Source organism: Topomyia yanbarensis, chromosome 3, assembly GCF_030247195.1.
Source record: "Topomyia yanbarensis strain Yona2022 chromosome 3, ASM3024719v1, whole genome shotgun sequence".
Taxonomy (NCBI): Eukaryota; Metazoa; Arthropoda; class Insecta; order Diptera; family Culicidae; genus Topomyia; species Topomyia yanbarensis.
In genome coordinates, this window is record NC_080672.1 from 294,839,451 (window position 1) to 294,853,743 (window position 14,293).

At 36.3% G+C, this 14,293-nt stretch overlaps 2 protein-coding genes across 5 annotated transcripts in view; one reads left to right on the top strand and one right to left on the bottom strand.

The window, feature by feature from the left end:
• The window catches only part of LOC131691014 (cohesin subunit SA-1), a 174,999-nt gene that overhangs the window by 64,076 nt on the left and 96,630 nt on the right, over positions 1–14,293 (top strand). The gene's annotated exons all lie outside the window — the stretch shown is intronic.
• The window catches only part of LOC131691026 (neuronal synaptobrevin-like), a 54,424-nt gene that overhangs the window by 23,391 nt on the left and 16,740 nt on the right, over positions 1–14,293 (bottom strand). For all 4 annotated transcript variants that reach the window (XR_009305674.1, XM_058977162.1, XM_058977161.1 and 1 more), the window contains exons 3-4: positions 6,210–6,333; positions 5,970–6,128 (exon numbers count right to left, since the gene is read on the bottom strand). Coding sequence is in view for 3 of the 4 variants with exons in the window: in XM_058977162.1 (XP_058833145.1) it covers positions 5,970–6,128; positions 6,210–6,333 (283 nt within the window). In the remaining variant the exon portion in view is untranslated. The remainder of the gene's footprint in view (positions 1–5,969; positions 6,129–6,209; positions 6,334–14,293) is intronic.

The following is a 14,293-nucleotide window of genomic DNA, read 5'->3' on the forward strand; positions in this document are numbered from 1 at the left end:
ATTATTTATCTCATTAGATTCTAAAATAATTTTCTTCTGTCCTTGATTTATTATAAAAAATTTACTAGAAACATGCATTTTTTAAAAAAATGTCGAGCATTAGACTTTTTTTTACTTTGGTCGATTGTAATCATAATAAATGTACATTTCTCGACAAACATACGATTACAGCTTAAAAGCCAACTGTCAAAATTCTCTTTGAAAGACAATTCCGGACAAACCGTTACTGGCTAAACGCAGTTCATAGCAGTTGATGCAAGAGAAAACTTTTTTCTTTTGTTTACTATACACATCTGTGATTGGCGGGTAACAGTTTGTCTGAAATTTCCTTTCAAAGAGAATTTTGACAGTTGTCTTTTAAGCCATAATAATATATTTGTCGAGATTTGATCCACGCATATTATACATTTTCGAAAAGGGCGCATCAATACCTTTCGAACTGTTTCGATCGGATCCTTTTTGAACAAGATATTGACAAATAATTAAAATAGTGCCCCTTTTTCAAAGAAATCTTGAAAATGTTTCTTTGAAAAAAAGGACTATTCAGCGATCCAAAATTAACTGAGGAAACACCTTTCTTCTTAGCTTATCGCGATTACCTTAAAATTGTTAAAATCTGTCACATTAGATTCTGAAAATATGAAAAATTATTTTTCTGTAATAAAAAATAGAGCAAAAACAAAAAAAGCGGAAGCAAAAGAAAAACTTTTTTTTAACTTGAACTTCTTTTAAAGAGAAATAGAGTATTATTTTCGTATTCAGCGACCCAAAATTAATCTAGAAAACACTTTTTCTCGTAACTTCATTTTTCTTGTAAACTAGTGTTTAAGACCAAAAGAGATATGTGAAGAGCAGAGCAATTTTCACTCGGTGCTTAATAACATCACCAATTTTTGTCGGATTTTCGTGATCTTAGGCTTAAAATTCCCGTGAGAAGTTTGTCTGTCACATAAGATTTTAAAAGATTTTTTATGCTGATTTATTTTTTTATGAAAAATCAACTAAAAATTAGTAATTTTACCAAACACTACTTTTTTGACTTTGGTTGCTCTTAACCCTAAATTGTTGATATTTTTTCCTAACATGTTATACATTTTTGGAATAGGCACATCAATACCTTTCAAATGGTGAGTCGTTTGTGTTAATCGGAAGATTTGTTCCTGAGATATTGACCAAAAACTGCAAAAAGTGCTCAAAAACACCATTTTCAAAAAATCACAAAAACGGTTCTTTGAAAAAGAAAATGGATATGATTTTCGTGCTCAGCGACCCAAAATTGACTTAGAAAACACCTTTTTTCTTAACTTCATGCAATTAACCCAAAATTTGTAAGCTAGTGTAATAGAATGCCGATTCTAAGCAATCACTTCCGCACGCGATTTATTTATATATTGTTATGATTACTACTGGTTTTGCCAAGTAAGTACTGAAAAAGTATAAAAACATGAGATAGTTGACAGTACTTCAGTTCTGAGCGAAAATATGGAATACAGTTAACTCAAACAATATTCCTACAGAAAACAAACCAGCAAAAGCAAACGCAAGAAAAAATCTCGAAGAGAAAAAAACAAGAGCGAAAACGAGCTGGAGCCACAACTAAACAATATCGACCTTATTACATGGGTACGTTTGGACTTCAAGTGCAAAGACTGGTTTTACCAAAAAAATCGCCCTAGTGAGAAATTTTGGTGTTTACCCAATTTTTCTCCTTTGGGTGAAATATAGCATAGTGCTTTCGCATAGGCCTGCTAAGCCAAGACAAGTTTCGGCTTCACTGTGTCTTATCGGCATAAACAGAACTTCTGCTCGAAAGGGACATCACGTTTGATCAGTCGATCGATTGAAACACAAAGTGTGTTTTAGTTTTAGGGATTTGCGTCAAGCCGGCACTAATCTATTCCGACAAAAAGTTAGTGTCGGTTTCTGATGAGACGAAGTCGAAACGCACCCATGTAATAAGTAAGGATTTGTGCCCTTCAAGTGCAAAGACTGGTTTTACCAAAAAAAAATTCGCCCTAGAGAGAAATTGTGGTGCTTACCCAATTTTTCTCCTTAGGGTGAAATATAGCATAGTGCAATATCGACCGTTTTCGCGACAAGGACTTAAAAATTTACAAAAGAAATATGAACTAAAATTTTTGTTTCTGGAAGTACGAAAGCATTGTAGTAGTTATCCATTTGATACGTGGATGTATTCATGTTGGGTTTATTGTATATATAGGCAAATTGAGATGAGTGTGACATTTTTGTAACGGGTCATTCAACAAACAGTAGAACTATCACCTTCCATCTCCAGGGGTAAAATGTTTACACCTATGGAGTATTGTTAGATTGTGTACACACATAAACTTGTGAAGCTGTTAACATCCAGCTTCATTGTTAAAAATATTAGCACAAAGAGTGTTATTTCACAAATGAATACACATATTGAAATAATAAAGAAAATAGAAATGTTTCGGAGCTATGGTCGGCAACCCTATTCATTTCGACATGCATGTATGGTTACTCTTTAATGATGACTTGGGCAAAGCTTGACCCATATATCAAATAAAAAATTACGAAAGAATATCTGCCTTCTGCTGAGTTCAAGAATATATAACTGTGAACCAGTTGACAAACTATTATTGGCAATTATTGTCCACTTCAAATATTTGTCGACTTCCAGCTGAATTTCTATTGAAGAACATAAGACTTTTGGAAAAACTTGAAACATCAATTCCCGGGATTCGGGAATCCTGGGACCTGCAAAAATCTCTAGTTCCGATATATATGCCCCATCCCCAAGTGATCCTGCGATGTAGTTCTGTATGGGAGAGAGGCAGAAGAAGGGTAAAGAGGGCTAGTAGGGGCACGGAAGTAAGTCCCATACATGGGTTGCTTATAAACCACACAGTGGCTCAAAACAGCGTTTAGAGGTACTTAATTCATTGGTGTCAAAACTGTTCATATTAGCGATTTTACATATTCTACAATGTTTGTGTGTGTAAAAAGCGCCATCTTTTGGCAACATTGTTGTTTTAAAAAATTGATTATAGTAGGCTATAAAAAATTTAACTTTTGAACCAAAAGAGATAGCGCTTGGCCGTCTTCGACAAAGTTGTAGAGGAGAGTATTTTCATAAATTTTGCAGAAGACATGCTTTATCTGTCACTCACAGTTAGTGAGTTATAAGATATTTTCTATGATTAAGTCCTACAATTCTTATTTTTACTTATAACTTTTTTGTTTCTTATTTTTCGCGTTAACAATGTTCGAAGGTATTTTTTATCATTACAAAACACACAACTTTTTCGAAGAAATAAAATAGCTATGAATACTGTGTAAAGACTTATTGCTGAATTTGATTTTATTTTAACCTGTTTTCGAACCCGTGCAGCTTTCCTATCGGCAAAAACTGTAATTATACTATCAATTATTCTAATAGGACTGGATTTCACCTACAAAACGAAGGCAATATCGTTTGTCCATAATCACCCGTTCAGAAGTTATACCCTGTTGAAAGCTGTATGTCTGGACCTCTTGAAGTCGCGCGTATGGCTCAGTGAACGAGTAGGCGCTGGTGTTCAAAGACGCTTTCGCTTGTTTTTCTGAGTGGCGCGCACTCTGTGTACTAGCGCGTCTGCTGGAAGCTTAATACCGATATTGAATGATTTTCTAACGGGTGATGTACTTTTCCAATTAATCGAATGAATTTTAGTTTCTGGATATTGAAGAAGAGATAAAAGATACAATTTTTCCATATAATCGCTGTATTAACCGGCTGAATATTTTCAAATATTTCATACCGTGGTCAATGCAGCTATTTTGTGCATCTTCTTTAACCTAAAGCTAACATTCATACGGTAACCCGGACGGAAATGAAATTGTACATTACTCTTAGAACATCATGCAATATCGAGCGTCTTTGAACACCAGCACCTACTCGTTCTGCGAGCCATACGCGCGACTTCAAGAGGTCCAGACATACAGCTTTCAACAGGGTATAACTTCTGAACGACTGATTATGGACAAACGATTTTGCCTTCGTTTTGTAGGTGAAATCCAGTCCTATTAGAATAATTGATAGTATAATTACAGTTTTTGCCGATAGGAAAGCTGCACGGGTTCGAAAACAGGTTAAAATAAAATCAAATTCAGCCATAAGTCTTTACACAGCATTCATAGCTATTTTATTTCTTCGAAAAAGTTGTGTGTTTTGTAATGACAAAAAATACCTTCAAACATTGTTAACGCGAAAAATAAGAAACAAAAAAGTTATAAGTAAAAATAAGAATTGTAGAACTTTATCATAGAAAATAGCTTATAACTCAATAACTGTGAACGACAGAGACAACATGTCTTCTGCAAAATTTATGAAAATACTCTCCTCTACAACTTTGTCGAAGACGGCCAAGCGCTATCTCTTTTGGTTCAAAAGTTAAATTTTTTATAGCCTACTATAATCAATTTTTTAAAACAACAATGTTGCCAAAAGATGGCGCTTTTTACACACACAAACATTGTAGAATATGTGAAATCGCTAATATGAACAGTTTTGACTCCAATGAATTAAGTGCCTCAAACGCTGTTTTGAGCCACTGTGCTCTGGGGGGACTGGGGTGATCTAGCAAAAGTTAACGTTTGTCTACAAGGATTTTTTTTGCAATAGTCTATGTGGGCTTTGATTTTTTGTTCTTCCCGTATTACCAATTTTTTATTAGATTAAAAGAGAGTTCTGTTCAACGTACACCGAAATTTGACAATTTTTGGATACCCCCCTCCCTATGAAGACTTTTGCTAATTATCGCGAGCAAACACTTTGCTGTAGAAGTTTAACTACACTCCTGCTTCAGCCACCGAAATAAATAAATAACTTAACTTTAACAATTTTTAAACTTTTAATGGTTCATGCATGCTTGCTAACTAATAACCATTTATTAATGGTGTCTCCGATGATAATTTGCGACTGCAGGATTTTCACCGTCAAAGACTTACCGGAGAGGAATTTTGGGAGATCATCTTTACAAACGCCAATTTGTATATTGCTTATAAGGTTCATGAAATCAATCATGTATCTAAATTAATGCAAGAAACAACAACGTGTTGTGTGTTGTTCTGTTCGAAAAAATGCGGGTGTTCTGGATTGAGTGGTAGCCTAAAGAGTGGGTACCTCAATGGGGACCATTCATGAACTGCGTCACGCTAATATTACCCAAAATTGATATGTATCAAATTGTTTTCTTTAACTCTCCTCTACCCCTAGTGCGTAATTTTTTTTCAGTACGCATGCTGCGTAACGTTCTGGCTCAATCCTCTTCCCCCATATGTCACAACATGTCACGTTTGTTGTACTTTCTCCTCCCATTAAAAGTGTTACGTAATTGATGAATGGTTCCATAGTGTACAAGATTTGAAGTGTCCGCATAAATACATTATGCTATATCAACTAGTATGTTGAATAGGGCATTACATTTTTTTTAAATTTTCAAAGGCCTACACCCCCCCCCCTTTCATATTGTGACAAATGTCAAAGTAAGCTCATTAAAGAATTGAAGAAATTAAAAAAAAAATTTGCCATGCCCTGTTGTTGAACCATTTATAATTGGTAACACGGGAAGAACAAAAAATCCACGTAGATTTTTGCAAAACCTTTCCCCCTCGTTGACAAACGTAGACTTTTGCTAGACAAATCATGAGTCTTCGTGGTTTCTGAAGTGCCAGTAAATGCATGTTTGTTTTTAATTTCTAATCCATCCCAAGAATTATGAACTAGAAGAGGATTTAAAAGCTAAGCTTCGAAATCCCTGTTGTGTGACATGACAAAATTCACGGTCGATGTGAAAGCTAATGCGGTCGCCATCCTTTACTTGCAGATTCATCAATCAGGCTATTTTTTAATCTACTTTGTACAAAAGCCCATTGAATTCATTGCAGACATTATTATGTTTATAAAATATATAACTCCAAAGCAATAAACAAATATAACTTACTTTTAGGTTCTGTAACCAAAATTTCCTCTTCAGCTTGCCGGCTTGCTGTTCGAACTGTGAGGCACCCTGCTGTAGAGCATCGGCTCGGTCGTCCAGTTCCGACAGTTTCTGATCCCTTTCCAGTACCTTTTCTACATTTGTTTTCATAATATCCACAACCTATGCGAGAAATTAAGCAAACATGCGATTAAGATGAAACCCACTAGGCCTAAGCACCAAGATCTGTTTGGGGTTACCCACCTCATCAACCTGGGCCTGTGTCTGCTGCAGCCGCTTCTGAGCCGCAACCTGCTGGGGAGTCCTCGGACCGCCGACAACTCCATCCGCTCCAGGCTCTCCAGCACCGGGTGCAAGTCCATCCGCCCTGTTTTTTTATTAGAAGCAAAAAACGAAGAAGGCCACAAAAATGTCAGAAATAAGACAAAATATATGTAAAAGCCAAAATTAGAAGTCATGGTTTGACTGAGGTGTTGTATATTTTGTAGTTGGTTTAGAATGGTTTAACAAATTTCTGAACTATGAACATAATTAAGAGTTTAATAATGAACTAGTTAAATAACGAAATGAAAAACGTTCCTATGTTATATACTCCCATAATTGTTGCGTTCAAACTTGAGCATCTCAGAAATGATTATACTGTGTCAAAAGAGCTATGTGTGTTTAATCTCAAATTGCTTACCCTGTACTGATTAGCATGATACGATTACCTGTTTATCTTGTTAAGCGGAAGTAGATGAATCTAACTCGAGACACTATCTGAGCGAGACATTCAAAATTGTTGTCGAATTGTCATAACCTTATCATCAATTCATAGCGATTGTAAAAGTAAATATATTTATATCCTATAGGAAATTGAAAGAGAACATTTTCTTTTAATCCTATTAGGTGGACATAAAAGGAATACTTCTCTATTTATATTCGATTCATTATCAGCATCATCAAAATTCTCCATAAAACGATTGTAAAATCTCAAAACTAGCGTCTCTGGTGTTCCTCTATGATGACATTTGTTTTATTAAATATGCAAATAATTAAATCTAACGAACTCATACGTGCAGAAAAACTCTATTTTTATTGCTATGTATATTTTCATTTCTGGTTTGAAGCTTCGTAACACACCAAGCGTCCCCATTAAAAATGCAATACTATGGAGGTACGTGCGTAGGTTGTTTACTCAGTAGTTGCAAAAACGTTTGCATTAGAATTGATTTGAAATGTTTCATGGCAAAAAGTTACCAGTTACCTACTGATAGAGATTCTCATGGCCATTTGGTTTGTTGCTTTACTTCTGTGCATCATGTACATGTACCACCATTCATTTCGTGATTTTGATGCAGTTGGGGCATGCAGCTACTATAGGCATTCAGCTACTATGCTTTTGTATTCCCATTGTGAGTGTGAATGCGGGCAGAACTTGCGCATGGGTTCGGTGAGCAACAAAATTGTTTTTTTTCGCCATCGGCCTGTGAAGATTGTTATCATGGTGCCCAAACCGGATTTGGCAGCAAAATAATACGCGAAGATATTGCTTGGGAAGTACCAGTTGGATGCACGTTCCTACATAGTTCTACTTCGAGGAATGAAGTGCATGCGCACATCGTCTCATCGATTTCTTTACGCTTAGTATTTTGTTGCTAGCTGTGATGGGTATATTTCAATTGTGCTGATTGTGTTGTTGTTCTAGGGAAGGTAGAAAAACGATCATTCACTGCTTTCCATCGTTGAACGTCCCACAGAGAAGTAACTGGGGTCGAATCCTGGCCAAAATTATTTACTGCTGCTATTGCTGTTATTATGCCGAAATATGAACTAAAAATAGACAATAACTAGTGTTTGGAACAAATTGGAATCTATCCACCTACTAGTGCAGAAGTCAACTTTCTATATGCTTTCGAATACTACTAATCTCGAATGTGAATACATTTGTTTTTCTAGTTGCATAAACAGATGATCAGTGGAAAAGGGAGAGGGAAAGGGACGCCTGTGCACGTATTCATAGAGATACATTTTTCCAAACATAGTACTTGGCTCTATAGCATTTTGGTGCACCTCAAATTAGTAAAAATTTCAATATTTTCAAGTCGCTTGAAATTTGTGGATCGGACAAGATTGGAAGTATTCGAATGTTTTTTGGACAGCTGGAATCTTATTTTGTAATACTGCTTTAACAATTTTGCCGGATCTCGCCGTTGAATATAACTTTTTAACCATTCAAGTTTGAAATAAAATGTTTAAAAAATGTATTTTTTAAAGTTGATGCAATGGACAACAACACTAATATTTTCAGCTAGTTTAAGGCTGAAGTTACACAAATGGTTGTGTTCAACTGCGTTTGTAATAATACTGTCTTATTTAATACAGTCACCATCAATAAAAACCGATATTACTGGATATATAATGAAAATGATCATCAATGCATCAATGCAAAAATTCTTTAACATTTTTTGACATACTTCTAATTTTGCTATGTTATACAGTAGGCTCCTAGGTATGTAAAAATATAACGAAACAAAAAATCGAAAATAAATTTTAGTTATTGGCCAGGAATTTGTTCTAGTTACTCCTCTGTGCGTCCCCGAAAGGTGTGATGGACAGTGTCGAGAGAATTATGTTCGACGGAGGTTGAAAATACATATACATTAGATCGGCAATTTTTTGTACTTTTTCCAAAACACTGCTAAATCAAGTGTTAATTAGCTCTACAAACCATATGCAAAATATGAGCTTTTTCCTATTGCTTTAGTTCACTCACAAGAGTTTATAAGTTTCTATGGTGAAATGTATAAAAATCGGAAATAAACAATCAAAATTCCATTTAAATTCCCACAATTATCCTGCATACCTCGAAAGTTCAGGTGGTGTAGCTTTATTAATAACGAACTACTCAGTTGAAAGATGCATAATGGTTGGAGCTTACCGGACAAAGTTATTTAATTTTGAAGATTAGAAGAATTCTTGAAAATGTCCTATTCTAAGCATGTGCGAGAATGAGAAACAGCATTTGATATTATATTACAATAACTTTTTACCGCAAAGTCGGATCAACTTGCAGTCTTCTATATTGTTCATCATTTTAGTCTTCGGCTATACATCCGAGGATTTTAGGATACATAAGATGCTGCTGGCATTTCTTTCTGAATTATTTATTGTTTTCTTTGTCGATATTTCATATATATATTTAGATACAAATTTAAAAGTTCTTGTGAGTAAACTAGAACCATCCAAATGAGTTTGTATTTGGAATGGAGATTTTGGAGCAGGGTTTTTAATACGATACATTTTTCACGGTAATTTATCGGCGTTACTCGTTAACGATTATGTATCGCCGTATTCACCGTCATCGTCGATGATTGTATCGTCGTATTCATCGCCATCGTCGATAATTCATCGCTTATCGCGATACATTTTGCGTTACTTTCCCGTTTATTGGAGTTTGAGTTGATGCGGTGAACTTTTAATTGTTTAGAAATAAATACTTATTGATGGACATGTTGGCAGTTGAAAATCAATAGTTTTGCACATTTTCAATCCACAGGACAGTGTAACTTGGGGTTCTGACGATGTGTCAAAATGGATTTTTTCAACTTTTCGGGACAGTTACTGGCAGTTGAAAATGAATTGTTTTGTACATCTCAATGCACCGTGGAGTCCTCACGTGCACAGTGTCCAAAGTGGTAAAAATGGGATCAAATTTTTTTTGACAAACAAAGCTTCGTCCGCTTAAACGGTAATTTTAAATATATTTGTAGTTGGGACACATTTGAAATTATTGCGCCACTGACATATGAACAAGCAGATGGGAGATAGACCACTAGTGAAAAATTGTTCCCAAACCTGAGGGGTAACCCACCAGTAAATGAGTGTTTGGGACTGTGAATAAAAGGTGGAGCTAGTGTTCTGGGAAAATTGTCGGATCGATGTTTTTTGAGGGAATTCCCTCATAGTGTTATGTCTGTTAGTCTGTGCTATAGTGTCTTCAGTCAAATTTATTTACAAAATGCTTTGCTAAGCTATGTATGCTATGTTCATACTTCCTTTCTTTCCCCCTAAATATGTAGTGTAATTTATGAACGGCCTCATAATAGTTTTAGTCGTTTTTTAACACAGTAAAGATTCTTTTTATCAGCCTCTTGGTGAATTATAGGCTGATAAAACGGGGACATTGACAAAATCGGAACATTTTTTCTTTCTTTTCAATAAACCTCGGCGGTTAAAATATTCTCCTTTAGTCCCACAATATAGCTTCATAACCCTTTCCGATCATTAAAAAAAATCTTACATGTCTTACAGCGCAAAATTTAAAAAAAAATAATGTTTTTTTGCATGTTTTGCATCCCTAAAATAAGAAAAACACACTAAAGAAAGAATTTACTCGAATTTGACTTGCCAGAGCCCACCAAATGGATTTTCATATGAGCCTGACAAAATCGGGGGTAAAAATTTGGGCTGATTAAATTGGTATATGTTCTAACATGCAAAAGACGGCATGTGACAAATGGTTATCCCTGGATTTGACAGTGTTTAGTTTACAGATTAGTATTGGTATAGCTTCGTCTGCGGAAATTTGCGGTTTTCATACCAAAATATTGCTTTTTGGGCACTAAAACATTCGATAACTCCAAAGATGTAAGAGATACAAATAAACTTGCATTATAAAAAATGTGTATTTTATTATGCAAAACAAAGTCTTGAAACATTTTGAAATTCTACAAAATCATTAGGACTTTTCCTTAAAAAAATATTTTTCAGAGGAATATCATAGAAATCTTCACAAATGCCTATTAAAATCAACAGATAGATACATAGTCCCTTCAGCGAAGTTATTGCTTAAGATGTTCTCTTTTTTATATTTTCATAAATGACCAAACAATAATTTTCTTCTCATCTTTAGGGGGGTTAATTATAAAACTGATACATTTTATAAATAAACTTTGCTGGAGATAATATAGCTCAAAAATTGTTTGTTCGTGATCAAAACAATTTCTATCACGTTTTTGCCACTTTAGAAACACTGTGCACTGGTGGATCCCCCTATGAATTGAAAACGTCCAAAACTATTGATTTTCAACTACCAACAACTTCCTTTCTAATATAAAACACTTTCTTAAAAAGTTGCAATAAATCCATTTTGACGCATCGTTGGACCCCCTGCGCATTGAAAATATCCAAAACTATTGATTTTCAACTGCCAACAACATATCCTTCAATATGTAGTTATTTCTAATCAATTGAAAGTTAACCGCTTCAATAAACGGGAAAGTAACGCAAAATGTATCGCGATAACCCCCGATGAATTATCGACGATGACGATGAATTCGACGATACATTATCGTTAACGGAGTTTCCGATGACGTTGACGGGTGGTTAACGTTATCGACGATGACGATGAATTATCGATTAACAACCCTGTTCTGGAGCCAATTACCATTCGATTGAGTGGTGTTCCGAAAAAAGTCAATTTTTATGCCGGTCAATATATATCATCAATTCCATTCAGTTGCTGGCGAATGGAATGGAACAACCCTTTCTTAGTGAAGATTGTTCTCATACTATCACACTAGCTTGAAGCTTTTCATATTTTTTTCCTAAAATAAATGTATTGAAATCAAATGAATTCAGTAGAATCCAAAATATATATTTTACAATGTTCTACAAAAAAACAGTATGCTGAAACCACGTATTGTTTTTCAAAAAGTAGAAGAAAAACTATGAAAAATTGCGTTTGCGTTTGTGTCTAGCGGGTCAGGATCGGTTTTTATGAGCTTTTGAAGATTTTTTGTATTATCAATAAAAAAGGAAATGACTATTTGTGGTGTACATTTGAGTGCTGAATTAAATGGCGTAACTAGGCTGCGTTCTCAACTTATGCACTTTTAAGGTCAAGAAAACTGAACTAAACGTTCCATAGCACTTTCTACGGGCAAAATTCCATCATTCAGAAACCGCTAAAATTGGTGGTTTAGTATCTTCGAAGAATGTTTATAATACGATATACTGCAATTTTTTTCATAAATGATTAAACCGATTTGCACAAACTTATTTTCAAATGAACGGCGTAATGTTCCTACAGGCTTGAAGATGGGCGATTGAATCGCGAATCTATCCAAAGAATCGACTCTTCCAAAAAAGTGAATGAGTCACGTCTCTTTTTTGAAAATTTACGATTCTTGTGGAAAAAATAACTTGTGGTTGTTTGACTTAGTGGAATATATAATTACAATATTTAGACCGGAATACTTTTTTGTAAAAGTTGTATTTGCAATTCACTGGTGGAGTGACTGATCATTATCAGTGGTGCTATAACTCATATTTAGTTGTCTATTTCTACGTGCGTTTACCGAAACTAGTTTTTTATTTAAACGCTTCCCTTATACTTTCACTTCTAAGCTGTCTAAAGTTTCACGCTGATTCGGATGCCTTCAGTTCCGAGGAAATATAAATTTCTTCACAAACAAAAGCATTTATTTGTTATATGAGGACAAATTGAAGGCAGAGAGTTGCATCTTTTATATTAAAAAGCATAAGTGAACTGCGTTATCTATGTTTGGTGCATTTTTGCCCTAGAATGCCATTCAGAACTAGCATAAAAATAAAATTCAGTTTGCGCCTGAATTGAATTTGAACCAAAAACAACTAAATGACTGCAGTGCACCAATCAAATGAAGGACGAGGTAAACAATTGAATATTCTCTTCAGTACGGCGGACATGACTTGAATCTCGTTCAGGTTTAGGCGAAAGTAGCATCCGAGGAAGCACAAGTGATGCGAATGAGATCCCGAAATTTGTGTTCAGTGGAAACGGAAAAGGGAGATGCCCAGAGAGGAAGATAAAAACGACTAAATGAGGCAATAAAGCAACAGTGGTTGGCGTACTGTCGTAAACCACAAGTCGAAGCCAAAATTGCAGAAAAACTTCGTTGGGAGAATATTAACGGCGATGAATTGATCGTCGAAATGAAAGACAGATTGTCATACTCTGAGTTCCTACGGAAAGTGAGAGTAAATCCGGAGTTGAAACAGTTGAGGGAGAATGTGGCAAAGTTCCGCCGCACTCAGAAGAGCGATATGCTTTCCGAACTGAAGAAAGACCCAACGGTTAAGAGCGTTTCCTTCAGGAGGTGGTGGATGTCACACACGAAGGCCACACGAAGGTTACCAAGATCAACGGTGTATTCGTGTGTAGGTGCTATGCTCCCCCAAGGTGGACATCAGAGCAGTCCAATCGGATACTGGACGCACTAACCGACTCGGTGGTCGAAACCAGTGGCGGATCCAGGGAGAAGGTCTTGGGGGTCCGGACCCCCCCCCCCCCAATTTTTTTATTTGTTGAGAAATTTTAAAGTTGTTTCAATTTTTATTAGTCTCAAACTCAAAATCGTTCCAAACCAAATTTGACGAACAAAACTGATATTCATTAAATAAGGTTATTATGTATTACGAATTGTACAATATTCAGACCCCTCCCGAAATTTTTTTCTGGATCCGCCCCTGGTCGAAACCAATCATCGACGTAACTTTCTGCAGTCCGTTGCTGATAGATAATATCAATTGGCGAGTTGGTGAGCAGTACACAAATAGCGATACACTACACCATTGGTGTTAACACTGGAACTGCCCAGAGGAGTGGAGATCGTCGGCTTTGCAGATGATGTTGTCCTAACGATAACGGGCGAGACCCTTGAGGAGGTTTCCAGCGTTTCGAGATCAGCATCGGGGTACAATCCATCCAATCGATGCGTGCGCTGAAGCACCTGGGGGTGTGATGGTCGACGATCGATTAAATTACAACAGCCATATCGACTATGTATGTGAGAAGCTTGCGGGGACAACTAACGCATTGGCAAGGATCATGCCGAATCACGGAGGAGCAAGAGGCAGCACGAGATGTCTCCTGGTGGGTGTCTCATCCTCAATAATGAGGTATGGCGTACCGGGCTGGGCTGCTGCGCTGAACTCAAAGCGAAACCGGACCAAGTTGGCCAGCACGTTTCGCCTAATTTCTGTTCGTGTCGCGAGAGCGTACAGAACGATATCGTCGGAGGCGGTATGCGTATTTGCCGGGATAATCCCCATCTGCATCACTCTGGCTGAGGACGTGGAATGTTACCAGCGAAGAAATGCACGCAATGCAAGGAGACTGGTCCAAGCGGACTCGTTGGCTAAGTGGCAGCAAGAGTAGGATAACGCGGAGAAAGGAAGGTGGACCACCGACTCATCCCAAATGTGTATGCTTGGGTACATAGGAAGCATAGAGAGGTGAACTTCTATTTGACGTAGTTTTTATCCGGCCATGGATGCTTCCGGAAACACCTACATTGGTTTGG